Source organism: Meles meles, chromosome 17 (genome assembly GCF_922984935.1).
Source record: "Meles meles chromosome 17, mMelMel3.1 paternal haplotype, whole genome shotgun sequence".
NCBI classification, from domain to species: domain Eukaryota; kingdom Metazoa; phylum Chordata; class Mammalia; order Carnivora; family Mustelidae; genus Meles; species Meles meles.
The window spans coordinates 56,702,813-56,729,447 of NC_060082.1; the positions used below are offsets into that span (position 1 = coordinate 56,702,813).

The 26,635-nt window shown below is 37.8% G+C and overlaps 1 protein-coding gene across 8 annotated transcripts in view; it reads left to right on the forward strand.

The window, feature by feature from the left end:
• The window catches only part of LPGAT1 (lysophosphatidylglycerol acyltransferase 1), a 126,271-nt gene that overhangs the window by 59,765 nt on the left and 39,871 nt on the right, over window positions 1–26,635 (forward strand). For all 8 annotated transcript variants that reach the window (XM_045981926.1, XM_045981923.1, XM_045981927.1 and 5 more), the window contains 3 exons: window positions 18,187–18,305; window positions 22,796–22,891; window positions 25,790–26,063. In XM_045981926.1, the coding sequence (XP_045837882.1) occupies window positions 18,187–18,305; window positions 22,796–22,891; window positions 25,790–26,063 (489 nt within the window). The remainder of the gene's footprint in view (window positions 1–18,186; window positions 18,306–22,795; window positions 22,892–25,789; window positions 26,064–26,635) is intronic.

The following is a 26,635-nucleotide window of genomic DNA, read 5'->3' on the forward strand; positions in this document are numbered from 1 at the left end:
GCTTGCCAGGGACAATGCTGTTTTGATTCTGCGGTGAAAACGTAGCACACCTCTCTTTTAGTTGAATGCTTAGTAATCTCAGTAGACAGGGGCTGTCTGTGCTTCGGTTTTCAGGGGCCAGCAGACCTGGATTTCAGTGGGATTTATAGTGCTTACTTATGGCATTACCTTACTTATGGCATTACCAATATGTTCAATTTCTTCTCAGATCCTTAGCTTTAAGTAAGAGTGGCACCCAGCTTGTGTGCCTCATGAGGCTGCTGTAGCAACTGAGAGAATATGAGTGAAAGCTCTTCAAAATCGGCAAATTTTACTAATATGTCATATAATTAATTAGTTTCTCATTTGATTATATTTTTAATACTTTCTTTTTTAGCTATCCTAGATTTCAAAGTTTAGGAATATGGTCAAGCCTCACACCAGAGGCTGTATTAGTTCCAACTCTGAATTTCTTTGCTAAAGACCTCTTGGGTGCTTGGCTGGTGTGAGTGCTTGTATCTGCTTTCCTCTCTTTCATTTTCAGGGGCATCCCCAATTTAGTCTAGCTCAGCCCCGCTTAGGATATCTACATATGGGATCACTTGCTGACCAGTTCTCTCTCCTACATCAGTTTTTAACTCATTGCGTCTTTGCCATGGGCTTGGTTGGTGGCTCTGGAGACTCCTCCTTTTCTCTGTCTCCTCTCCCCATCTCTTCACGCTCTCATTCATTTGGAGATAGTCTCTTATCCAAAGCTAATAACCCATCTCTCTTACTTCATCTCACTGATTACTGTCTCCTTCTACCGTTGCCCTTGTCTTCCAGGATATAAAGACACCACACACATCCTCATCCTGAAACAGTACCCCTCATTTAACAACTACTCTCCTCCATCCCCAGCCCCTCATTCTTTCCCTCCATCCCACATACTGCCAGTTCCTTTTTCCCTGCTGGCTTTCTGTGGTTTATAAGATAATATTCAAAATTCGGTGCTTTAGTTCACTGGCCCAAGCCTGCTGCTCAGTCTTATCTTTTGGTATTCCTTTACTTTCCTTCTTCCAGTTACGGTGCAAAACGTCCTTTTGTTTGGATTCCATTCCTTCCTGCTTGCTCAGGAGGAACCTCCCTCCAGCGTTAACGTCCTCTTTAACTTTCATAAAAACTCTCACGTTTCCAGTTACCCTTCTGAAGTTGGAGGATATGGTAATCTGGGTCCACGCTCCCGAATACCAGCCAGAGACTGGAGCTGGACAGTAGCCGCCCTCTCTCGGGTGGGGCACGTGCTGTTTTAACACAGTCCCGCTGCTACCTCCTCTCAGGATGCCACTTCTCTCACTTTTGTCACCTGCTTGGTGACAAAAAAGGAATTTTCTACCTCCTGGCCTAAATTCTAGTATCTGACTTTCAAAAGTATCTCTGTCATCTGACCTCGTATTTACAGATACAGCCTTATTTTTCATCCTTCTCAGTACCAGCTACCTGTTCCAGAGGTGTCTATCCAGGCAGGCCCTTGTTCCCCCATGTCTTTGGTCTCTCCTCCCTTCATGTGATAGCTCACAATGATTTCTTCATCTCCTACCTCCTGAGGTGCATATTTTCATTGATAATGCATTCTTCCCCAGTGTGTCTTTTATTCGCAGTAAGTGAACAAACTTCTTGAGGGCAGAGACCATGTTACAGCCACTGGAAAGTTTGCTTAAGTGTCATACGGGAGAAAATGTATCTTTTGAATAACTAAATCACAGCTCATTGAGATGCTAGTGAATGAGATGCTGGCATGAGGCTAGGCACATGACAGGTGCAAACGACAAGGAACAGCGGATCCATGATTCTGGTCTCAGGCTCACTCCAGGGCATACATCTGTGGGCTGGAAAGGCGGGCAGAATTGCCTGTGCTATTTAAAATGTTCTCTGTTTCAGTCTTTTTTTCATTTCTCGTTTCCCTTACCTTGTACTTTTCCTCGCTCTCCTTTTTTTTTTTTTTCTGCGAAGTTCCTGTAGTTGACTTTCATGAGTTAATTTCTTTGTGATGGAATCCCAGGATACTTCTATGTTCCCACAGTGTTAGAGCCTGTTTCTCTCTGAAGAGAATAAAACTAGTTGAATGAATGAATACAGCAGTAAGTGCTTTGGGGGATAGTGGCAGGAGGTGATGCAAATTAATTATACTTACCATCTGTATGTTTTTCTTTATAACTACTTTGGTCAGGCAAGAAGCAGCCTAAGAGTTCTGTTTCTTGCGTTTGACTTAAAATATCTGTGAAGGGAGGGATTTGGGTTCAGATATCTCTAAGTTCCTTTCTAATTCTAAACTTCATTAAAATCAAAAGCCCTACCATTTTTAATGGTCAGATTCTAAAGGTATTTAAAGCTCTAGTAGCAAAGCAAAGAAGTACCTAAACTGCACACTGATTTCCTGGCAATTTGGTGTAATCTTTAGAAGTTAGAATTTCCCTTCTTCCAATTACTCATTTCAGGAACCTGAGACAGGTAGTACTGAATACTATAGCTTAAACTGTCCCAATGGAATCAAATAAAGTCGCTTTGGTTAAAATTCTGATCTCTGAATTTAGTATAGCATCCTGTAGGTAACTGAAAGAAGCAATTTAAAAGGTTGAAAAAACAAAACTGAGCAAATTGAGGACTTTGCAAAGAGTGAAGTACTTTTATTGGAACATACTAACAAAAGAAACTTAAGAGGTAAGTCTTAGCTACTTAAGTTCTCAGTGGTTTAACAAATAAATTTGGACCAGGCTACTTTGGGGGAGAGGTTGTTGATGAATGTGAGAAAATGGACATTTAAGAAACAAATAAGAATGTAGTATCTTAGTAAAACCTTTCATTATTACTTTGTTCTGGGGTGGGGAAGGGGGACTCACTGAATTATAGAAGTAGGAAGTCAAATGCCGAAAACTTGGAAAAACAGAACAATATAAAGAGTGGAAAAACAAACAAACAAACAAAAAAGAGAAAAAAAGAAAGAAAAAAAAGAAAAAGAAAGGAGAAAAACCAGAGCAAAAATCATTTGTAGTTCTGCTGTGGTGCAGTCATCACTCTTCTTGGTTATCACATTTCACCCTCTGCCTCGAGCCCCCGGGCAACCCCTGATCTGCTCTCTTTCACTATAACTTTGTCTTTCTGAGAATATCATATAAATGGAATCTTTTGAGATGGACCTCTTTCTCTCAGCATGCTTATGAAAGTCACCCAAGTTGTGTGTATCATTAGAATGTTGTTCTTTGTTACTGAGTAGTATTCCATTGAATGGACATACTACAGTCTATATCCATTCAGCCATTAAAGGACATTTGGGTTGTTTCCAGATTTTAGCAATTATGAATAAAGCCAGTATAAATATTCATGTACAGGTTTCTCTGTTATGTAAGTTCCCCTTTGTCTAGAATAGGAGTAAACAAACTATGCCCCATGGGCCACATTTTCCTTTTGTTTCTGTAAGGCTCTGTGAGCCAAGAGTGGCTTTTACATTTGTAAACCTTTGTAAAAACCAACAACAAAAGAAGAATATGCAACAGAGACATGTGGCCTGCAAAGCTTCAAGTATTTACTGGAAGTTTGCTGATCCTTGTTCCAGGTAAATACCCATTTTCCTGTGTCATATGGTGAGGTATTTTTAACTTTATGGGAAACTGCCATACTGTTTCCAGAATGGCTGTACCTTTCTACATTCCCATCAGCAGTATCTCCAAGTTCCAGTTGGTTTTTTTTTTTTTTTTATTCTTGCTAAAACTCAGTATTATCAGTATTTTTAATTTTAGTCATTCTAGTAAGTGTTTACTGGTTGCTCATCCTCATTTTAATTTGTATTTCCCTAATCACTAATGATGGTTGAACATCTTTTCAAAGTCGTTTGCCACCTTTATATGCTCTTTGGTGAAGAATCCAAGTTTTTTGCCTAGTTTTTAATTGGGTGGCTTGTTGTCTTACTGTTAAGTTTTCAAAGTTTTTTATATATTCTGGATACAAAGATACAAATTCTTTGTTGGCTATGTGATTGTATATATTTTCTCCCAGTCTTTTTTATCCCCTTAACGGTATCTCTTGCTGAGCAAAAAGTTTTAAGTTCTGATGAAGTCCAATTTACTGATTTTTTTTTTCTTTTATGGATTGTGCCTTTTATATCATGTCAGAACACTTTGCTTAGCCCCAGGTCATGGATGTTCTCCTAAGTTTTCTTCTTAGAAGTTTTGTAGTTCTAAGGTTTACATTTAGCTGTCTGATCCATTTTGAATTAGTTGTATAAGGTATGGGTTGAGATTTCATATTTTTTAATTTTTTTGTTGAAAAGACTATTTTATTTTCCTTCATGAGATTGACTTAGCACCTTTTTCAAAAATCACATAGCCATATTTGTGTGGTCTATTTCTAGCCTCTCTTTTCTATTGATCTTTATGTCTGTCCTTCAGACACCATTTGGATTACTATAGCTTTTTTTTTCTTTTAAGATTTTATTTATTTATTTGACAGAGATCACAAATAGGCAGAGAGGCAGGCAGAGAGAGAGAGAGAGAGGAAGAAGCAGGCTCCCTGCTGAGCAGAGAGCCTGATTTGAGGCTGGATCCCAGTACCCTGGGATCATGACCTGAACCAAAGGCAGAGGCTTTAACCTACTGAGCCACCCAGGCACCCCTTGATTACTGTAGCTTTATAGTGAGTTTTAAAATCGGGTAGTGTGATTCCTCCAACTTTATTCTTTTTTTTTTTTTTTTTAAGATTTTATTTATTTATTTATTTGGCAGAGAGAGATCACAAGTTGGCAGAGAGGCAGGCAGAGAGAGAGAGGGAAGCAGGCTCCCCGCCGAGCAGAGAGCCCGACGCGGGACTTGATCCCAGGACCCCGAGATCATGACCTGAGCCAAAGGCAGCGGCTTAACCCACTGAGCCACCCAGGCGCCCTCCAACTTTATTCTTTTTCAAAGTTATTTTGGCTATTCTAATTTGTTGGTCCTTCTTTATAAATTTTAGAATCCTATTATCTGTATCTGAAAAATTCCTACTGGAATTTTGATTGGAATTACATTATATTTGTAGATTATTTTGTGGGAGGATTGGCTCTTTACTATGTTGAATCTTTCAGTCCAAAACATGATACTCATTTCGTTTTGGCCTTGTGATCTCTTTCATCACTGTTTTATAGTTTTTAATTATTTTTTATTTTTTAAAGATTTTATTTACTTACTTGACAGAGAGAGAGAGATCACAAGTAGGCAGAGAGGCAGAGAGGGGGAAGCAGGCTCCCTGCTGAGCAGAGGGCCCAATGCGGGCCTTGATCCCAGGACCCTTAGATCATGACCTAAGCTGAAGGCAGAGGCTTAACCCACTGAGAGCCACCCAGGCTCCCCTACTGTTTCATAGTTTTTAGCATACAGATCACATCTATGTGTTTTACATTTATATCTGAGTATATTTTTTTAACTATTATAAATGACATTTAAAATTTTTTTTTATTTCCTCTTGTTCATTTCTAGTATAAAAAAAGATTGACATTTTGTGTGTTGACTCTATATCCTGCAAGTTTATTAAACTCATATTAATAATGAGAGGTTTTTTGGTTTTGTTTCAAATTTTTATTTAAATTTTAGTTAGTTAACATATAGTGTAATATTAGTTTCAGGAGTAGAATTTAGTTGTTCATCACTTACATATAACTAGTGCTCATCATAGCAAGTACCCTCCTTAATACTCATCACCATTTAGCCCATTGGCCACCTACCTCCTTCCATCAACCTTCAATCTGTTCTCAATAGTTAAAAGTCTCTTAGGCTTTGCTTTCGTCTTTCTTTTTTTTCTCCCTTCTCATATGTTCATCTGTTTTGTTTCTTAAATTCCACATATGAGTGAAATCATATGGTATTTGTCTTTCTCCGACTTATTTCACTTAGCATAATACACTCTAGTTCCATCCATGTCATTGGATAGCAAAATTTCATTCTCTTTGATGGCTGAGTAACATTCTGTTGTATATATAGATATACCACATCTCCTTTATCCATTCACCAGTTGATGGACATTTGGGGTCTTTCCATAGTTTGGCTGTTGTTGCTAATGCTGCTATAAAAATCAGGGTGCACGTACCCTTCAATGAGATCTTTTTGTAGATTAGTTGGGATATTCTATGTAGACAGTCATGCTGTTGGAATATGAACAGTTTTATCTCCCTTTCCAACCTGTATGACTTCTTTTCCCTTGCATTATTGAACTGGCTAGGACATCTGGAATATTGTTAAATAAGAGAGAGGAAATTTGATATTCTTGACCAGTTCCTAATCTTATGGGGGAAGCATTAATATATAATTACTACTAAATAATATGTTAGCTATGGGTTTTGTGTAGAAACACTTTGTTATATTGAGGAAATTCCTTTCTATTCTTAGTTTACTAGAGTTTTTATTATGAATGGATATTGAAATTTGTTAATGTTTTCGTGCATCAATTCATATGTCTTGGTCCATTCGGGCTGCTATAATAAAATATCACAGATTGGGTGGCTTATAAACAACAGAAATTTCTTGCTTACAGTTCCAAAGAATGGGAAGTCCAAAATCAAGGTGCCAGCATGGTCAACTTCTAGTGAGGGCTCTCCATCTTTCGTGGCCTTCTCACTGTGCCCTCGCGTGGTGGAATGGGCTGGGAAACTCTGGGGGATCTCTTATAAGAACACTAATCCCACTCATGACGACACCCTCATGACCTAATTACCTCCCAAAGACCCCACTGACTATTAGCATCACCTTTGAGGGTTAGGATTTTAACATTTAGATTTTAGGGGGACACAGCTGTTCAGACCATAGCAATCTGATCGCATGGTTTTTCTTATTTAGACTGTTAATATGGTGGATTACATTGATTTGTAATATTGAACCAACCTTGCATTCCTGTGATAAATCTTACTTGGTTGTGGTGTATACTGTTGGATTTCACTTGCTAATATTTGTTGAGAATTTTAATCTGTAATTCTCATTTGTTTTTTTCTGGTTTTGATATCAGAGTAATGCTGGTCTCATAAAATTAAACTTGAAAGTATTCTCTTTTATCTTCTAGAAGAGATTGTTTAAAATTGGTGTTCTTTTTCTAAATGTTTAGTAGAATATGCCAATAATACCATCTGGGCTGGAGGAATTACTTTTGGAAGTTTTTTACTATAATTAATTTCTATTTCAGGTTATTTATTTAATCTTTGATGAGTTTGTTAGTTTGTGGTTTTCAAGGAATTGGTCCTTTCACTCAGATTGTCAAATTTATGTTTGTAAAGTTGCTCATAATATACCTTTAATTTTTTTAATCTTTATAGTATGCATAGTGATGTCCTTTCTTTCATTCCTGACATTGATAAGTTTGGGTGGTGGTTTTTTTGTTTTTTTTTTTTTTTTTGGTTAGTTTTGCTAGAGGTTTATAAATTATATTGACTTTCTTAAAGAGCTTCTTTTGGTTTCATTGATTTTCTTTCTCTGTTTTCTATTTTATCGATTTCATTGGTTTCTGCTGTTTTGCTTCTTTGGAACTCTGTTACCCATTTAGAACTTATTTACATCCATCAAAGTTTTTAGATTTCAGTGAGTTTATTCACTGATTCAAAGACCATATTAAAAAGTCATGTCTTCAAAATCTGTGCATGTGTTTTTCAGTCAGTTTTATCATGGTATAATTTGCAACAGTAAAATTTACCTCTAATAGTTTATAGCCTGTGAGTTTTTGACAGACATACGCAGTTACATAACCAGCATCACAATCAAGATATACAGCAGTTCTGTTACTTGCTAAAATACATTTTTTTTTTAAAGATTTTATTTATTTATTTGACAGACAGAGATCACAAGCAGGTAGAGAGGCAGGCAGAGAGAGAGAGGAGGAAGCAGGCTCCCCGCGGAGCAGAGAGCCCGATGCGGGGCTCAATCCCAGGACCCTGGGATCATGACCTGAGCCGAAGGCAGAGGCTTTAACCCACTGAGCCACCTGTGGGTGGCTAAAATACATTTTTGTACTTTTAACTTACTTGTTGTGATAACTTAACATTTGTAAATAGAAGCATTTTTACTCTTTGTTTTAAGAAAGTTCCCATAGTTTTTAGATCAGAAATCCCATAGCTCTTTGCTTTGTATGCTTATTTATCTAGTACTTTCTGTAATAAATAGCCAGTACCCAGCATCAGGGATTTAACTAAGCTATAGGACTTACATGTAATAAATTATTATATAGCATTAAAAATAAGGTGGAAGCATATTTGATGATAGCAATTTTATATGATATATTAAATTTCAAATGGTATAACATAATATGTTAAGTATCATTCCTTTTTTGATTTTATATTTATATTTATATTAAATTTATATAAATTTATACACATAGAAAAATCATTGGAAAATATACTACAAAATTTTTAATAGTGTCTTCTTATCTCTGGACAGTGGAATTTTGGGGTGATTTTCTTCTATGTGTTTAGTATTATTTTAATTCACTAGAATTACTTCTTCATCATATTTTTAAGTAATACCTTAAAAGGTAATTTTTCTAGGTTGTATTTGAACTTTATTATAATTTTTATGATATTAATATTCAGAGATTTTCTTTAATTATGAATATGTAATCTGTTTACTACTGAGCCGTATACTAAAACTGTGTATACTTTCACTTTCCTACATGTTTCTCCCGGAATTAGTAATTTTTGTTCTTTGTTCTATTTTTCCTTTGCCTACTTTTCTTTTTTTTTTTAAATTATTTATTTATTTATTTATTTATTTATTTATTTATTTGACAGAGAGAGAGAGACCATGAGAGAGGGAACACAAGCAGGGGGGGTGGGAGAGGGAGAAGCAGGCTTCCCACCAAGCAGGGAGCCCAAAGTAGGGCTCTATTCCAGGACCCTGGGATCATGACCTGAACAGAAGACAGACGCTTAAAGAATGAGCCACTCAGGCGCCCCTTCTTTACTTACTTTTCTATGAAATGATCACTAATTCAACTCCAAACTTCTTGTCAGTTTTAGAGTTCTCACGTCATTCAGATGCTGTCAGTTTCATCTTTTTGGGCAATCTCTCTGGGAAACCCCTAATTTACTCCAATTTGTACTGGCTATCCAGTAAGTCTAGTATGCAGCTAACATCCTGGGACCTCTCTTTCCAGTCATCTGAGAATTCCTTTTGCCTGTCTCTGGATCTGCATTCCCAGTTTCTTACATCATAGTTTTCTCTTTCTCGGTTTATCCCCTTATTTTGGCAAGTACATACCCAGCTTCCTGCAAACAAGAGGTTTGTTTTTGAGATGTTGCACACCTGAAAATATTTTTTCACTGTCACACATGATGGATAGTGTGGGTAGAGAATTCCAGGTTGGAAATAGTTCCTCTTCAGGATTTTGAAACTGTTTAACTGTGCTATCCTTTAACTTTCTGTAGCTGTTTCCCAAGCCAATCTGATTCCTTACCTTTGTTTCCTCTTTTTTCTTTCTGAACATTTGTAGCATCTTCCCTTTGGCTGCATTGTTCTGAAACTTTGAGTATGTATGCCTTGGTGCGGGTATTTTCATCCATTCTTTACTGGTTGCTGGATGTTTCCTGTCAATCTGGAAATTGACATCCTTAGATGTTAATTATTTGATTTCTTTTCCTTCGTTCTTTTTTCCTGGAATTTCTATTATTTGAATGTTAGACTTTGTGAAATGGCCTTCTCACATTCAAATCTTTTCTCTCCTTTATCTGCCTTTTTATCTGCTTTCCAGATTTCCCCAACTTTATCTCTCAATCTTTCTATTAAGATTTTTATTTTTGCTAACATAATGATTTACAGCAGTTCTTTTTTCTTCCTTAAATGTTCCTTTTTTGTTTGTTTGTTTTTAAAGCATCTTATTATCTCAGCGTTATATCACCATCATCATCATCATCTCTTACATCAGTATATTAATGCTGGTCGTTTTTGAAGTTTTCTTTTTCATGTATTTGTTCCCTCCAGGTCCTTTATTTTTCTGTTTCTGTCTTTCACATTAAGGGCTTTTTTGGGGTATTTGGTAATAACACATGTCTGTGCTTTAAAAAAAAAAATTAACAGTTTATTTAAACTAAAAAACCAAAACAGTTCACCCATTCCCCCTCCCCACTCCCACAACCCTCTGGCAACCACCAGTCTGCTTTCTGTGTCTGTGAGCTTGGCGTTTGTTTGCTTGCTTTTAAAAAAGATTCCACATTAAAAAAAGATCAGGGGCGCCTGGGCGGCTCAGTGGGTTAAGCCTCTGCCTTCGGCTCAGGTCATGGTCTCAGGGTCCTGGGATCGAGCCCCAGTCGATCTGATCTCTCTGCTCTCTGCTTTCTCTGCTCAGCAGGGAGTCTGCTCCCCCCCTCTCTTTGCCTGCCTCTCTGCCTACTTAAGATCTCTGTCTGTCAAATAAATAAATAAAATCTTAAAAAAAAAAAAAAAAGGTCATACAGGGTGTCTGGGTGGCTCAGTTGGTTAAGCAACTGCCTTCAGCTCAGGTCATGATCCTGGAGTCCCAGGATCAAGTCCTGCATCGGGCTCCCTGCTCAGTGGGGAGTCTGCTTCTACCTCTAACCCTCTCCCCTCTCATGCTCTCTCTCTTTCTAATTCTCTCTTAAATAAGTAAATAAAATCTTTTTTAAAAAAAAGATCATACAGTATTTGTCTTTCTCTGGAATATTCTACTTAGCTTAGACACCTCAAGGTCTATCTATGTCGTTGCAAATGGCAAGACTTCCCTGTTTTTTATGGCTGAATAATATTCCTCCGTGTGTGTGTGTCTGTGTGTGTCTGTATGTTTTCTTTATCCATTCATTCATTGATGAGCACAGGTTGTTTCCGTATCTTGGCTGATGTAAATACTGCTGCAGTGAACATGGAGGTGCACATGTCTTTTCCAGTTAGTATTTTTCTTTTCTTCAGATAAATGCCTGGAAGTGGCATAGGGAGCTTTTCCTACATATCTGGGCCCTGCTTCTGGGAGCTTGAATAGGATGGGTAGAGATAGGTTATGGATTGAGTTTCTCTACTAGAGGAGCCCTCTCTCTCGTTTCTTTTAGTTAATCTCCATGTTGCTTGGTTCTTCCTCACCAGCCAGTGTCCCCTCCATTAATCAGTACCTGCTTTCTCACAGCCGACTTTAGTATGTACCCTCAGTCCCTTTCTATCTTGCCTCATTTGCTCTGCTATCCCCTAACTTTGGATGAACCCAGTCTGCCTCCAGTGTGGGCTATTAATAGCCATAGTTCTTGAGGTATGTGAAATTCTTTCACCTCTTCTTGGTGGGGAGGGGTCACTCTTTAATCCTGATTATTTATCTTAGAATACCTGACCTGACATGACACAGTAGAAATATGACTCTTTTACTTAATAGTGATTCCAGAATTGACTCCAGCCGTCATGTAATCCAGTTACCCAGGACTTCTGTGATTCTATCAATTATATAACATTCGTTTTCACTTTATATTTGAGTAGTATTAATAATATCAATATTTTATAAATAAGAAAAATGAAGCCCTGAATGATAAAACAGTTTGTGGCATGAATTTTCAGGCATAATTTTTTTTTTTTGAACTTAGTAAGGTGAGCTCTTGTGGTCATATATTAAGCAGCCTTCCTTCCCCACATTAATTCTGTTTTGTAGATCAGTATAATGGCCTTAGCATCACTGTTTTTAAGGAATTTCAGATGGATTCATATTGTTTTTATTTTCTCTTTGAGCTGTGAACTCTCTTGATCAATACTAGTATGTAACATTTGGGGGAGATTTATTAATGATATTGATGATATGTTAGAAAGAAAGAGAAAGTGTGTGTGTGTGTGTGTGAGAGAGAGAGAGAGAGAGAGAGATACTCTTTGGCTTTAGTTTTTAACAAGAATTTTAAAAATTCAGTTACAACTAGAGGTTTTCTTCCAGATTTTATTCAGCTGTCCTTCATTCTCTTTGGAAATAGTGGACCTGACCTAGTTCTTTTTTGAAAATTCATTTCATAGAACAGCGTGTTAAAATATTTTTGTTCTTCCAATCTAGTACAGTGTAAGAACTGGCAGGCATCCAGAGCTTCTGCTCTTTAACATGCAAATAATTCTATTCCTTGGTTAAGATACTGGCTCCACTATTATAGATATAGGTTCTGGGAAAGCAAGGTATAAACTGAGGAACATAGCTACTTCATACATAAGATAAATGCTTTTTCTCTATAAGCATTTTTATCTTGGTTTTGTTGGTCATGTGACTTTCTAACAGTGATCTTTGAAGAATGTAATGGTAAGAGATATATATATATGAGATATATATCATATATGTGATAAAAGAATAGCACAAATATTGGAAACTAAATTTATTGAATAAAACAGATTTTACAAAATTCAACATGACTTTATTGCTACATCAGGATAATTTTTTAATAAAAATTTGATTGAGCTACCTTCACTTGTTTGATTCAGTATGCTATGTGAGTCTTAGTAAATTGACAGTTTGAAAATAAATTTCGGCTAAGTTATGGCTGAGAGATAAAATATATATTGGATTACTCTTAATGATTATACCCTGAAAGGATTATAGAAATGAACATTAAGAGCCATTTATAATACATCATATTAGATGTCTATTAAAATATTCCAGATGTTTAAAGTACAGTACCATTCTTTTCCTACATTTGATCAGGAAAAAAACCTATAATTTGGGGGGGAATAGAATGGGAAAGAGAGAAAAGGAATGGGGAAAGTTGAGGTGGGCAGGGTATACGTGTTTCAGGGGGCTGCTGTGATATAACAGGGTGCCTTCAAATAAGAGAAGTTTATTCTCTCATAGTTCTGGAGGTTTGAAGTCTAAAGTCAAGATGTGGTCAGGGCCATGCTCTCTCTGAAAGCTCTAGGGGAGGATCTGTCCTTGCCTCTGGCTGCTTCTGGTGGTTGTCCTCAGGCCTTGCTTGTAGATCTGTCAGTCCAGCCCCCTGCTCTGTTGTCCCATGCCATTCCCCATTCCCCCTGTGTGTCTCAAAAGTTCACATTTCCCTCTTCCTAAAGGATACCTGTGATATTGGACTTAGATGTACGGCCCACCCTAATCCAGTAAGAGCTCATCTTAAATTGATTATCTCTGCAGAGACCCTGTTTTCAAATAAGGTCCCATTTACAGATTTTTAGATGGATGTAAATTTGGGGGGGAGGAAGCTATTCAAGCCACATCAAAGGGTTCTAAATTCAATTTAAGAGATCGAAGCTAACACACTAGATTTATCCACTTTATGTAAGGCAAACAGGTAGGATATGTTTTATGTAAAAACAACAACAACTTATTTGCAGTTAAATATACTTGCATGCTTTCCCACTGCATAGACCTACGTATCTAGCATTTTCCATTCATGTGGCAGAAATTGCATTAAAGGAATATTTGGTTATGAAACCTCTGTTTATATAGATACGGAGCCAGAAGACTTTCCACATTACTCTTAGTAGCTCAGTGTTTATAGAACCAAGCTAGACTTCTCTTGAATGTTTTAACTACTATTAGAATAATACATCTGTATCTTTGGGGTAAATACCCAGTAGTGCAGTTGCTGGGTGGTAGGGTAGCTCTATTTTTAACTTCTTGAGGAACCTCCATGCTGTTTTCCAGAGTGACTGCACCAGCTTGCATTCCCATCAACAATGTTGGAGGGTTCCCCTTTCTCTGCATCCTCGCCAACATCTGTTGTTTCCTGACTTGTTAATGTTAGCTGTTCTGACTGGTGTGAGGTGGTGTCTCATTGTAATTTTGATTTGTATTTCCCTGATGTCGAGTGGTGTTGAGCATATTTTATGTGTCTATTGGCCATTGATATGTCTTCATTGGAGGTATGTCTGCCCATGTCTTCTGCCCATTTCTTGATTGGATTATTTGTTCCTGGGTGTTGAGTTTTTTAAGTTCTTTGTAGATTTTGGGCACTAGCCCTTTATCTGATAAGACATTTGCAAATATCTTCTCGCATTCTGTGGATTGTCTTCTGGTTTTATTGACTGTTTCCTTTGCTGTGCAAAAGCTTTTTATCTTGATAAAGCCCCACTAGTTCACTTTTGCCCTTGTTTCCCTGGCCTTTGGAGACATGTCTAGGAAGAAGTTACTGTGGCTGAAATCACAGAGGTTGCTGCCTCTGTTCTCTTTGAGGATTTTGATGGATTCCTGTCTCACGTTTAGGTCTTCGGTCCATTTTGAGTCTATTTTTGTGTGTGGTATAAGGAAATGGTCCAGTTTCATTCTTCTGCATGTGGCTGTCCAATTTTCCCAACACCATTTGTTGAAGAGACTGTTTTTTCCATTGGACATTCTTTCCCGCTTTGTCAAAGATTAGTTGATAGAGTTGAAGGTCTGTTTCTGGGTTCTCTATTCTGTTCCATTTGAGCTACATGTCTGTTTTTGTGCCAGTACCATACTGTCTTGTTGATTATAGCTTTGTAATAGAGCTTGAAGTCTGGAATTGCGATGCCACCAGCTTCGATTTTCTTTTCTTTTTTTTTTTTTTTTTTTTAATTTATATGACAGAGAGAGATCACAAGTAGACAGAGAGGCAGGCAGAGAGAGAGGGAGGGAAGCAGGCTCACCGCCGAGCAGAGAGCCCGACGCGGGACTCGATCCCAGGACCCCAAGATCATGACCCGAGCCGAAGGCAGCGGCTCAACCCACTGAGCCACCCAGGCGCCCCTCGATTTTCTTTTTTAACATTCCTCTGGCTATTGGGGTCCTTACTGGTTCTATACAAATTTTAGGGTTATTTGTTCCAGCTCTGTGGAAAAAAAAAAATGATGGTATTTTGATAGGGATTGCATTGAATGTGTAGATTGCTCTAGGTAGCATAGATATTTTAATATTTGTTCTTGCAGTCCAGGAGCATGGAATGTTTTTCCAGTTCTCTGTGTCTTCCTCAATTTCTTTCATGAGTACTTTATAGTTTTCTGAGTACAGATTCTTTGCCTCTTTGGTTAGGTTTATTCCTAGGTATCATATAGTTTCTGGTGCAGTTGTAAATGGAATTGACTCCTTAATTTTTCTTTCTTCTCTCTCATTTTTAGTGTATAGAAATGCAACTGATTTTTTCATTTTATATCCACAACACCTAATAGTGCCTGGTGCTGACTTATTGAATGAGGAATGAATTAATAAAAGAATAGTGTGTGTGTGTGTGTGTGTGTGTGTGTGTGTCTGCATGTGTGGATTATCAACAGAGGCATGCTGGGGGAACTTCTGTTTAGCATATATATCTCCCTCCATTCTTTTTACTTTATTATATTTTATTTTGGGGGGTGGTGTGAGCAGGTGGTGTGAGCAGGGTGTCAGAGGGAGAGGAAGGGAGAGAATCTTTTTCTTTTTTTAAAAGATTTTATTTATTAGAGAGAGAATGCATGGGGGAAGGGGTGTAGGGAGAAGCAGATTCCATGCTGAGCAGGGAATGTCAACTCAGGGCTCAGTCTCCGGACCCTGGGATCATGACCTGAACCAAAGGCAGCTGCTTAATCAACTCAGCCACCCAGGCACCCTCAGAGGGAGAGAATCTTAAGCAGGCTCCACACCTAGCGCCCAGCACAAGCCTGAAGTGGGGCTTGATTTCATGACCCTGAGATCTTGCTCTGAGCCAAAATCAAGATCTCTTGACCCTGAGATATTGATCTGAGTGGAAATCAAGGGTGGATGCTTAACCTGCTGAGTCACCCAGGTGCCCCTCCCCCCATCCTTTTTAAAACCCAATCGGTGGCATCCCTGCCACAGTGTTCTGCATTTTGCTCTTGTTACTTATAGCATATTGTTCCATGTTAGTATACAAATTATATGATTACATAATATTCCTTTACATAGATTTAATTTAGTCTCCTTTTTAAATTTTTAATTGTGGTAAAATATACATAACACAAAATTTATCATCTTAACCATTTTTTTAAAGATTTTTTAAAAATTTATTTGAGAGCGAGAAAGCACACATGGGCAGGGGCAAAGGAAGAGGGAGAGAGAGACTCTTGAGCAGACTCCACAGCAGCCTGGAGCCCCACAGAGGTTGGGGGGCTTGTTCCCACAACCCATGAGATTATGCCGTGAGCTGAAACCAAAGTCAGTCAGTCAAGTGACCAAGCCACCCAGGCTTCCCTCCTCTTAACCATTTTTAAGTGTATGGTTCAGCATTAAGTACATTCTCATTATTGTATAACTAATCCCCAGAACTTTTTCATCTTGCAAAACTGAAAGGCTCTACAAATTGAATAGTCCCCCTCCTAGAAACCACCACTGGTTTTCAGTTTCTATGAATTTGAGCTAGTCTTCCTTTTGAGTTGTTTTCCTTGTTTCTCCTTTTTTTAAAATTAATTAATTAATTTATTTTGTAGAGAGGGCATGAGAGGGAGGGAAGGGCAGAATGCGACGGAGAGAGAATCGTAAGCAGACTCCAAGCTGGGCGTAGAGCCTGACGTGGGGCTCATGATATCACGACCGGAGCCAGAACCAGGAGTCAGTCGCTTCACCAGCTGCACCCCCCAGGCATCCCTTCCTCTTTGCTCTCACAAATAAGGCTGCAGTAACCAGTTTTGCATATGTGTCCGTCTGTGCATAAATAAGTGTATCTGTAAGTTGAATTCCTGGAAGTAGAATTTCTGGATAAAAAGATTCCTGCATTTCTCAGTTTTGATATATATTGCCCAATTGACTTCCCAAACCGATGTACCAATTCATACTCCCCCCAGCAATGTATGATACAGCAGCTGTTTAAATACGTTTCAGTAGTTATAGCTTATCCGCTGAGCTGAATTGGAACTTGGGGAAGGAAAGGCCACTGGAAGGAAAGTTGGTGCTGCTGCATTTTTCAAGGGGCCGGGCTGGGTTCTCTCCCATGGTTCTGCCTCTATTCCTCAAGGATTATTTGACATCCCTTTAGTGTAGGTTTATGCTGCATTCATTTAAAAGAAACTAAAATTAAAAAGTTCCTATACCATATAAGCTATTTGAGCGTTGGTAATAACATTTGAGTGTCGGTAATGATTAGAATACCTCACTTTGCAAAGAGGTCCCACAACTTAATACTGTGTTTAGCCCAGGAAAATTTCCTTAATCCAAATTTTAAAGTCTTTAAAATCAATGAATAGATGCCTTGCTTAAATGGGTTTTAACAGAAAGAAGCAATTAGCAGACCCCTTTTCTCATATGAACTCTTAGGAGGAGCTTTGCTATGTTGGGGTGATAGTGAAGGATGGCTGGAAAAGGACGGAGGCTGGGGGAGGCAGAGCTCCACAACTCCCCGTGCCTCTTGCATCCAGAACTATTACAGGCAGGTGGGCTGGCTTTTTTCTCTTTAGCTGTGTGTGAGAGGAGTGAATACTAACGTATAATCAGCCTCTCATAATTCATGTCAGATGTTTGAGGAATCCTGGATGCTTTGACTTGTAGAATCCTGATCTCAAAACTGCTGCTCAGTTATCTTTTTTCTGTGAAGTGGATGTACTGTGAAATGAGACATAACTACACGGAGATGCCAGTGTTTTCCTTAGAGTGTACATAACAGGTTCTGGTACGATGACTTTTTGCCTGCAGGTTCTTAATAAGTGTAACATCTTCGTTAGTTTCCTTATTTAAATGAAAATACTTGCATATATTTGGAATTTTTTCACATTTTATTATAAAGTAGAATTTGAGGGGCTCTGGAAAGCTCGTCCTAATCGTGATCACTATCAGTAGTTTAGAATTTATTCCCCTAGACTTTTTTTTACTGTATTAAATAACAAAGTTTATTCCTTCATTAAAAAAGTGGAATCAGGCTATATATATTGTTTTGTGATTCGCTTTATTTTCTTGACAAGAAGTCCTTTTTGGGTTAGGTATGGAGATACCCTCTATTCTTTCAGTGGATCCATACTCTTCCATTATATCATAACTTGCTTATTGACTCCCCTGTTGGTGAACATTTAAGTTGCAATAAACATCCTTTACGCATCTGTCTTTGCCTGTTTGGGCAGATGTTTCTGCGGGATAAAATTCTAAGAAGTAAAACTTCTAGGTCAAAGGATGAGCAATTTTACATTTTAATGGACGTTTGGGGGCTTTATAAAATATTATATCGACAGCCTGATACTTATAGGAAGTAAACTTAGTTCAGACTTTTAAAGTTTTAGGTAAGTGATCTCTCATCATTGATGTGTACCAGTTTGTCTAATATAAGGTTTCTAGTAATGTAAAATCTTTAAAGTGACAGCTTTGTTGTTCTTCCAGTGATGGAATGGGGGGACGATATTAAAGCCGTTTCACAAGATGAAGCAGTGATGTTGGTGAATCATCAGGCAACAGGGGATGTTTGCACTCTGATGATGTGCCTCCAGGACAAAGGCCTGGTAAGCACCCTGAAGGCAGGCCTAGACGCAGGAGGGGGAGGTTGATGAAGAATCTGTTTGAGTATCTTACTATGGTTTGGAACGTAAACGTGAATATCTGTGCTTTTCCAAAATTGAGAAAATTTAAAGAAAAAATGGAGAAAAATGAAAAGAAAAAAATATGGGTATATATAATTCTAATTCCAGCTCCAGGACAGGAATGTGGTCTTTCAAAAAAGTAACTGGAAAATAACGTGAATAATATCTCCAGAAAGATGTTTTTGAAAAGTAACTGAGGTAAAACAGAGTTAAGATGTCAGATTGGGAGCTGTCTTGAGATGAAATGGTGGGTCACTGGTTTGAAAAATACAGGCACAAAAAGCAGTATTGTTTAAGATGTAAGAGTCTAGTTGGTCAGTGAATTAGCTAATCTTGAGGATCTTTAGCCAGAATAAAGACAGGTAAACATTTCGGATTTCCTTTACAAAGCAAATTGAAAGGAAAGATATCGGGCCAGTTTTATTAGGTGTTGCTAGGCTATGTATGAACCGTTGGTTTCACATGACTTTTGTTGATCACTAAATACATCTATCAAAGGGGTGGGTTTAAAATAAATTCAGTCTTTAGCATTAAAAGAATTACCACCTTAGACGATAAAGAGGTTGTGTTCATAGAAAACTAAATAAGTAGAAAGTGTATAAATTAGTGGAGTTAATATTTATCCTAATAGCAGTGAAACCAATAGATGTTTATTAAGTGCTTCATACTCATGGTCAGTGACTATAAGGACTGAACATCAATCCTGTAAGACACTGTCCTCTAAAAGGAGCCAGCCGTCCAGCGTAGGTGGAGGGAAAGTATAGTGAACAATACTTAATTGCAAAGTGAAAGGTGTTTAGTGGAGGGTGAGCTCCCCGTGTATGACAGGTATTGAAAACTTTATGGAGGAGAGAAGATGTAAACTTGGCCTAGTTAGAGTGGTGAAGCAAGAAGGCCTTCTTTAGTGAAACAGTCTAGGCCAGAACACCAAGGCAAGACTAAGCCTGGTATATTCACGTCCTAGAGATTTTGATTCAGTAGGTCATGGTGGGGGTCAGAAAATGAGGTAAGAGTAAAGGAAAATGTTTGATTATTGTAGAATCTGTTTTTCATGTCCATGTGAAAAGCAGAGGCATAATCTTGCTGGAATGTGGAATAAATTCTATCCTTTCTTATATTCAGAATCTTGAATTGTTAAAAGAATATCACTGTATAAATATATTTGCTCTTATATTAATATTTATTACTTGTGATGTTAAAATTTTGTAAAGACTAGTTTGTTTGGTTTTCATCAAAGAGAATCCCCAATTAACATTTTTATTCTTAATGATATGGTCATTACATTCATAGTGAAATTTCTGAAGGTTTACAGTGTCCTTAGTTGGTTTTTGAATTTCAAAGAATGATTACAGTGGCCAGTATAAATATGCCCAGCTTAATCATTCTCACCCAAGTTTCGCATGGATGATAACTATATTAACTAGAATATTAGGTAATCTGAAATTCACCAATTATGTGGATAAAAGAAAATTTGTCTTGTTTGTTTGCTTTTGTAAAAAGATTTCTGTTAGTTTGACTTAGGTTCATTTTTCTGTTCAGAGTAATTTTGTTTTTATATTCAGATAAGTTATACTAAACATTTTTTATAATCTGTTATTAGTGAGTAACTTGGAATCTTGAAGAATTTTTTTTATTTTCTTTCATAAAAGAATAATTGAGAAATATAAAGCTGGAAGCAACATAATCTCTCCCTCCTGCCTAATACGTATAGGGCAATATTAATGTATATTTACCAGTGAAAATGTTCACTTGACTTACTGCATACTCCGTGGGTACATTCAAAGAAAGAAGGCTAATGCTAAATTGTGGGCCAATTAAAAATACTAGTTTAATGGCTATATGAGTGTAACATAGCTTTTGGAATTCAGGAGACTTCTTGTAGGAGCCTTTCCTGGTAGCGGGGGTCCCGTTGGCCCGTTGGGAGGACAACACCCTTGTCCTGAACTGTCCGGGGCATTGCTGGCTGTTTTCCATACCTGCCTGCTACCCACTAAATGCTGGTAGCCCGCCCTAGTCGTCGTGACAGCCCAAATTGTCCTTACAGATTTCTGAACAGGAGAACCATTGACTTAACTATACTTTCCGAAGGATAGTAGTCCTTCATGTAAGGACTTCATTACATGAAGAACATAGTCCTTCATGTAAGCGCCTCTAGATGTTTCGATATGTAGAAAAATCATGCTTCCAGATAAAGAATAATTGATGTGGGCCAATTCTGTTTCTTGGAATTACCTAACAGAGCTCCGAGTGACAGATCTATGAAACACTGAGAGTTGCTTCAGGCAGCTGGTGTTTACTGACCCTCTTTTGAGGAATATGAAACAAAGGATTAATTGTATTTTCCAAATGTGCTGGTACCTTTTAAAAATAAGTATCTGTGAATTGAGTCATGTCCTTTTATGACAAATGATGATAAAACTAAGAATTTTTATTTCTGTCAAAAGAACTTTATTAGATATATAATAAACATTTATTGACTTGTAACATTTCCCCTAAAATAAGCTAAGACAGAATTACCCATACAAATCTCAGAAGGTAGCTTGGCTGTCTTATTGAAATGAATTGTTTGAGGTGGCCCTTCTAACTGAAGAGATAAATCCACTGTAAATGTAAGGTGAAACATAAAAGCTTGTGGCTTTAGTGTTGGTATTTTAAACCCAGAAATCAATAAATAGCCACTAAACCTCCTACTGTGTATAAAGCTCAAGTATTTTATAGGTTAAAGCAACTTGCTTTTTGTTTTGTTCTTTGGGACACTTTTCAGCAAATTCCATTTAATTCAAATCTCAATTTACTTAAAGTAATCATCATTACAAAGCAAAACAAGACTGAAAAAAACCGAGATGAAGGCAATACATTTTATTCTGTATTAATTGCCTTGGGGAATCACTTCTTCTCTGGGCACATATCTTTATTTTTTAAAGTGATTTAACATAGTAGAGCTCATGGGGAAGGAGTTGTGTAGTTGAACTATTTAGTGATGCTGAAAAATTAAGGCAGAAGCATTAATGTTATATTATTTATCAGCTTTTATGTTTTTGCAAAGGCACCAGCGATGTCAGTGCTCATTTTTTTCCTCATATGTAAATTCATATAATTTGGTGCTTCGAGATGAAGTTTACATACGTTATTCCCATAGAAACCAAAGGGACTCTGTTGCATTCTTTTGATTGAGGCTGTAGCTATTAATGCATTTATTTAAGGATTATAACAAGGAATGCCATTTCCTCAGCAGGGAGGAACAATTACCCAGTTTATTAATTAGATCCCTGTTTACACTTTACATTTAATTTTGAAATTTGTTTGAAATAAAGTCTTTTGCTCTTTTTTTCTTAAAGATTTTATTTATTTATTTATTTATTTGTCAGAGAGAGATAGAGAGAGATCACACAAGCAGGCAGAGGCGGAGAGAGAAGGAGGCTCCCTGCCGAGCAAGGAACCCAATGCGGGACTCCATCCCAGGACTCTGGGATCATGACCTGAGCTGAAGGCCTACCGGACTGAGCCACCCAGGCGTCCCAAGTCTTTTGCTCTTAATACGAATACTGACTCTTTTTTTTTTTTTTTAAAGATTTATTTATTTGACAGATAGAGATTACAAGTAGGCAGAGAGGCAGGCAGAGAGAGAGAGAGGAGGAAGCAGGCTCCCCGCCAAGCAGAGAGCCCGATGCGGGGCTCGATCCCAGGACCCCGGGATCACGACCCGAGCTGAAGGCAGAGGCTTTAACCCGCTGAGCCACCCAGGCGCCCCTTATCAAAAAGGGATACTATTTCTGTGTTTAAGAACTGAGGTGCTATGAATATTATTATACTAGTAAAGAATATGGCCTTGCGTAAACTAACAAATCTTCTTAACGTAATCGCATATATAAATCATTTTATGAAACGAACTTGAATGTTCTTTTATTTTGGACATTTTTGAACTTCTATAAAATTTGAAATTTTACATTTATATGTTTATAATTTATAATTTTTAATATTTTAGCCATTTAGGTAAAGTCACATTTTATAAAGTTTAGTGCTTATTAATTAAACTTAGAGCCCTCATTCAATAACTTCATTTTATTGTTTCAAAATAATTTTACAAGTTATGTGAGAATCACCAGAGACTTTGTTTAGTGTAGAACAAATTTGGAATCATTAAGTCCAGATTTAAGAAGTTAATTCAGCTTTATTTGTTACACAGTAATACATATTACCTGAGACCTGAGATTTCAAGACTTGGACACAAGATCAGTAATTTTTCATGGAGACTTTGTGCTTTAATTATAGAAATAAACACTGGATTTAAAATATATAGGTTAATTAAGAAGATGCTTAGATGATTATATTTAAAACTTAAAGCCCTGGCTAGACTATAGCAGGTTTCTAATACTTACCATGTAATTATTTCTTGCTTTTAAATATTTTAGGTTGTTGCTCAAATGATGTGGTTGATGGATCATATTTTTAAGTACACAAACTTTGGAATTGTTTCTCTAATTCACGGAGACTTCTTTATAAGACAGGTGAGTAATGAGCGTTCCTTTTTCACAGTGATAGCCTGATCACGCTGATCCTTTATTGTAAACATAGGCCAAAACCAGTTATAATACATAGAGCGAGCTCTAGCATCTCAGGGAGCTCTTCCTCTGAATCTTTGTACCCTGAAACATTTCTTTCGATCTGAATTTGAGTATGCTCAAGCAGTAAAATGATGACGTCGCAGATATTCTTATCTCTACCCTCCTCCTCGCATCTGAACAGTACAGTGTTTAGTAAAGATTTATCAAGCCACCGCCCCATTCTCAACTCTTCTGCTTCTTAGCTATGTGAGTAAGACAACTTATTTAAACTTTCCAAGTTTCCTCATTCTTCAGATGACAACAAGAGGCACTGCCCTCATAGGGTGGGGGTTAAATGAAGTAATACACTTGCAGTGTATTACTCAATGCCTGGTCTCTTCTTCATCGTTTTTATCATGATTACCACTATCATCATCTATATTTTCGCCATTATTTTTACTAACAAGTCACTATCACATGATAGAGAAGGTACCTAAATTGCTGGTGGGTAGGTCGCTAGGTAGGTAGATAGATAGGCGGATAGAGGAACATATTTGGGGAATTCATAGTAGGAAAAGTGAATCCATCAGATTTTTATGAACTCAGAAAAACTTTAGAGAAAAAATAAGTATGAGTTTCATAGAGGAAGGTAGGTTGAGAATGGGTCCCAGGCATTAGGGACAAGTTTAGTTAGTGTAGGAGAAAGAATCACACCCTCGTATCAAGTCAGCACTCCATTACCGTATTTCCCTGGTATGCCGCTGGTATCACGGGCTTGATTTTCTCAAAAACTGAAATATGATATGCAAGAGCTTTTACGTATGGCAATGCCACCCTTATGTGGTATTTCTATATTGTAGCGGCTTCAGCCTGGCCCATGTAAGTACTTACTGAATAACTGTTGAATCTGATTAGGCCTCATCGGAGACCACAAGTTCAGAAATAAGCTGGCAGTGTGAGAGAAACTTCTGAGATGACTCTAGGTGTCACAAACCATATATACTTTACTCCAGACACTTACGTACAGAACATTTTCTTTTCCGCATGCTGTGCCCATGATCTAGTTTCTAGGAAACACTCTTGATTCTTCTGAGCAGAAAGAGGAATGCAAGCATTGCGTTCAGAGGGGACCTCAGGAGGAAGTGGCAATGGGGATTGGCCACAAGCTTGAGACAAAATGAACGAACAGTGATTAGAACAACATAACAAAGAAATTAACATAATACATAAGAGCGCCACAGGAGGGGAAGAAGTAGAAGTGGCCAAGCTTAGCCATCTAGGAGAAAGCAGAACTGTTTACAGCAGGAGAGTATGAGGAAATTATCTCAGGTTTAACAATTGACCCTGTTGATGACCCTGAGGCATCATCACTAAGTTACACTAAGTGATAGGTGTACTTTGAGGAGATAAGCGTAGAAAATAGTGTACTCCAAAACATTTTCCTTTTTATCGCAATGTAAAGTTTTACATACTTAAAGACTGTATTTCAAAATTACCAGAAATATTGCATGTTTGTTTCTAAAGAGCAGCCCTTCCTCCCCCTTGGAACCCAGTAAGATAGTAATAAAAATCTGTAACATTGTTGGGGGAGAGAGAGAAGCTACCATTTTTAAAGAAAGTCTCTTGGACTTTACTACTAGGTATTTCCAAGAATATAAAAATGTTTTACATGCAGCCTTGGGAACTTGATAAATAAAGCTTAATCATGATCAGTTCAATTCAGTAAAATAAATGTCTTACTTGCTTTGCCCTGGAGTAAAGACTGAATGCACACAGATTATTTCGGGGCCTTCTGTAATTGTGTTGGCTGGAAAATTATTAATGAATCAACTATACTGAAAGGAAGAATCTTCGTGATATTTGTCTGGGTTTTGGGCTTTCCTACAAATTTTTTTGGATTCCTGTTTCAGTCTCCAAGTCATCTTCTTTCTTCTTTTTCCTTCACACTAAGGTCCTGTCCCTTAGAATGCCCTGTTTGCTCTACTTTCAGACTTTCCTGAATGTACCCACTTCTCATCAGTACACCATAGTCAGATCTCGTCACACCCCCTTGCCTGGACTACTGCAATAGTCTGCTGGCTTGTCCGCTGGAGTCTTTCTGTCACTAGAACCATCAGATTTTTTTTATGTAAATAAGATCATGACCTTCCTTTGTTCAGAACCACCCATTGACTTCTCATCCCAAACTACTTAACAAGTTCAAGGCCCTTCCTCTCTGTCCACCAAGTCTCTCTGCAGTTTCCTCTCCTACCACTGTCTTCCTCACTCATCACAAATCAGCCACACTGGCTTTGGTACTGCTCTTTGAATATGCAGCGCTTGTTCCCATCTCGGGGCCTTTGTCCTTTTTGTTCTCGTCCCTTGGAGAACTCTGCCTCTCCTCTCCACTTGACTGGTTCCTTCACATTCCCAGCTCCCGGTTCACCTCCTTGGGGCTGTTCTCTCTGACCTCATTGACCTTCTCTATCCTCTTACTCATTTTCTTCCTAACACATCACCATCCGAATTTACACTTTTTAGTTTTCTATCTTTTCCACTCGAGTAACCTCCATGAGGGTCTCTTACTTCTCTATCTCCAGTGTGTAGGACTGTGCCCGCCAAGATACTCGCTCTCAGTAAACAGTCACTGAGCTGATGAATGAGTGAACTCTTGGGGCAATTAGAGCAATTGTTTTGCTAATGTCATGTAAGTGCTAATCACTTCTTTTTACCGCTGTGGTCAAAGGGGGAAGTAAGTGGGGGGAATCGCTCTTCTGATTTGTGAATGGGATTTTACTTTAGAAGCTGTTATTTCTATTTAATTTTGTGGCATTTTAATTTCAAACGTGCCTATACTTATTATATGTGTGTCTGCCTTCTTAGGGAAAATCTCATCGTGACCAGCAGCTGCTGCTTCTCAAAAAGCACCTAGAAATGAATTACAGGAGCAGAGACCGAAAATGGATTGTTTTGTTTCCAGAAGGGGGCTTCCTCAGGAAGAGGCGAGAAACAAGTCAAGCGTTTGCCAAAAAAAATAACTTGCCATTTCTTACACATGTCACTCTGCCAAGGATTGGGGCAACAAACATTATCTTGAGTGCGCTTGTAGCACGACAGGAAAATGGAAGTCCAGCAGGAGGAGATGCTAAAGAATTAGGTATGATGGTTTTTAGCACTCTTTTGTTGGAACTCAGGGATTATCTGGAGTTCCAGGAGATAACATTATTGTTCTTTCTATAGTTATAATTTATGTCAAACAGAAATAATACTCAGGGAGAAGGTGCAAATTTAATTTTTTAGTGTTTCTATTTACAGAAGTTAGTTCATGCTTACAATAATTTATTCAAGTAATGCAAAATGCACAAAGGCAAAGGTGTCTTTCCTTGACCCCACCCACCCTTACTGCTGGCCATTCCCACTGCTGTAGTAAGCTGTAAATATCTTCATGTATTTGTGGAAGTATAGTCTGGAGTATAGATTCCTAGAAGTGGAATTGCTAGGTTAATGGTACAGGAATAGAAATCACTAATTTGAAAAACTAATCATAGATATGCAAATGCAAATTGTAATAATGTATGTTTTTTTATTTATCAAATTTAGAAGGTTTTTTTTTTTAAGATTTTATTTATTTATTTGACAGACAGATCACAGGTAGACAGAGGCAGACAGGGGGTGGGAGGGAGCAGGCTCCCTGCTGAGCAGAGAGCCGGATGTGGGACTGGATCCCAG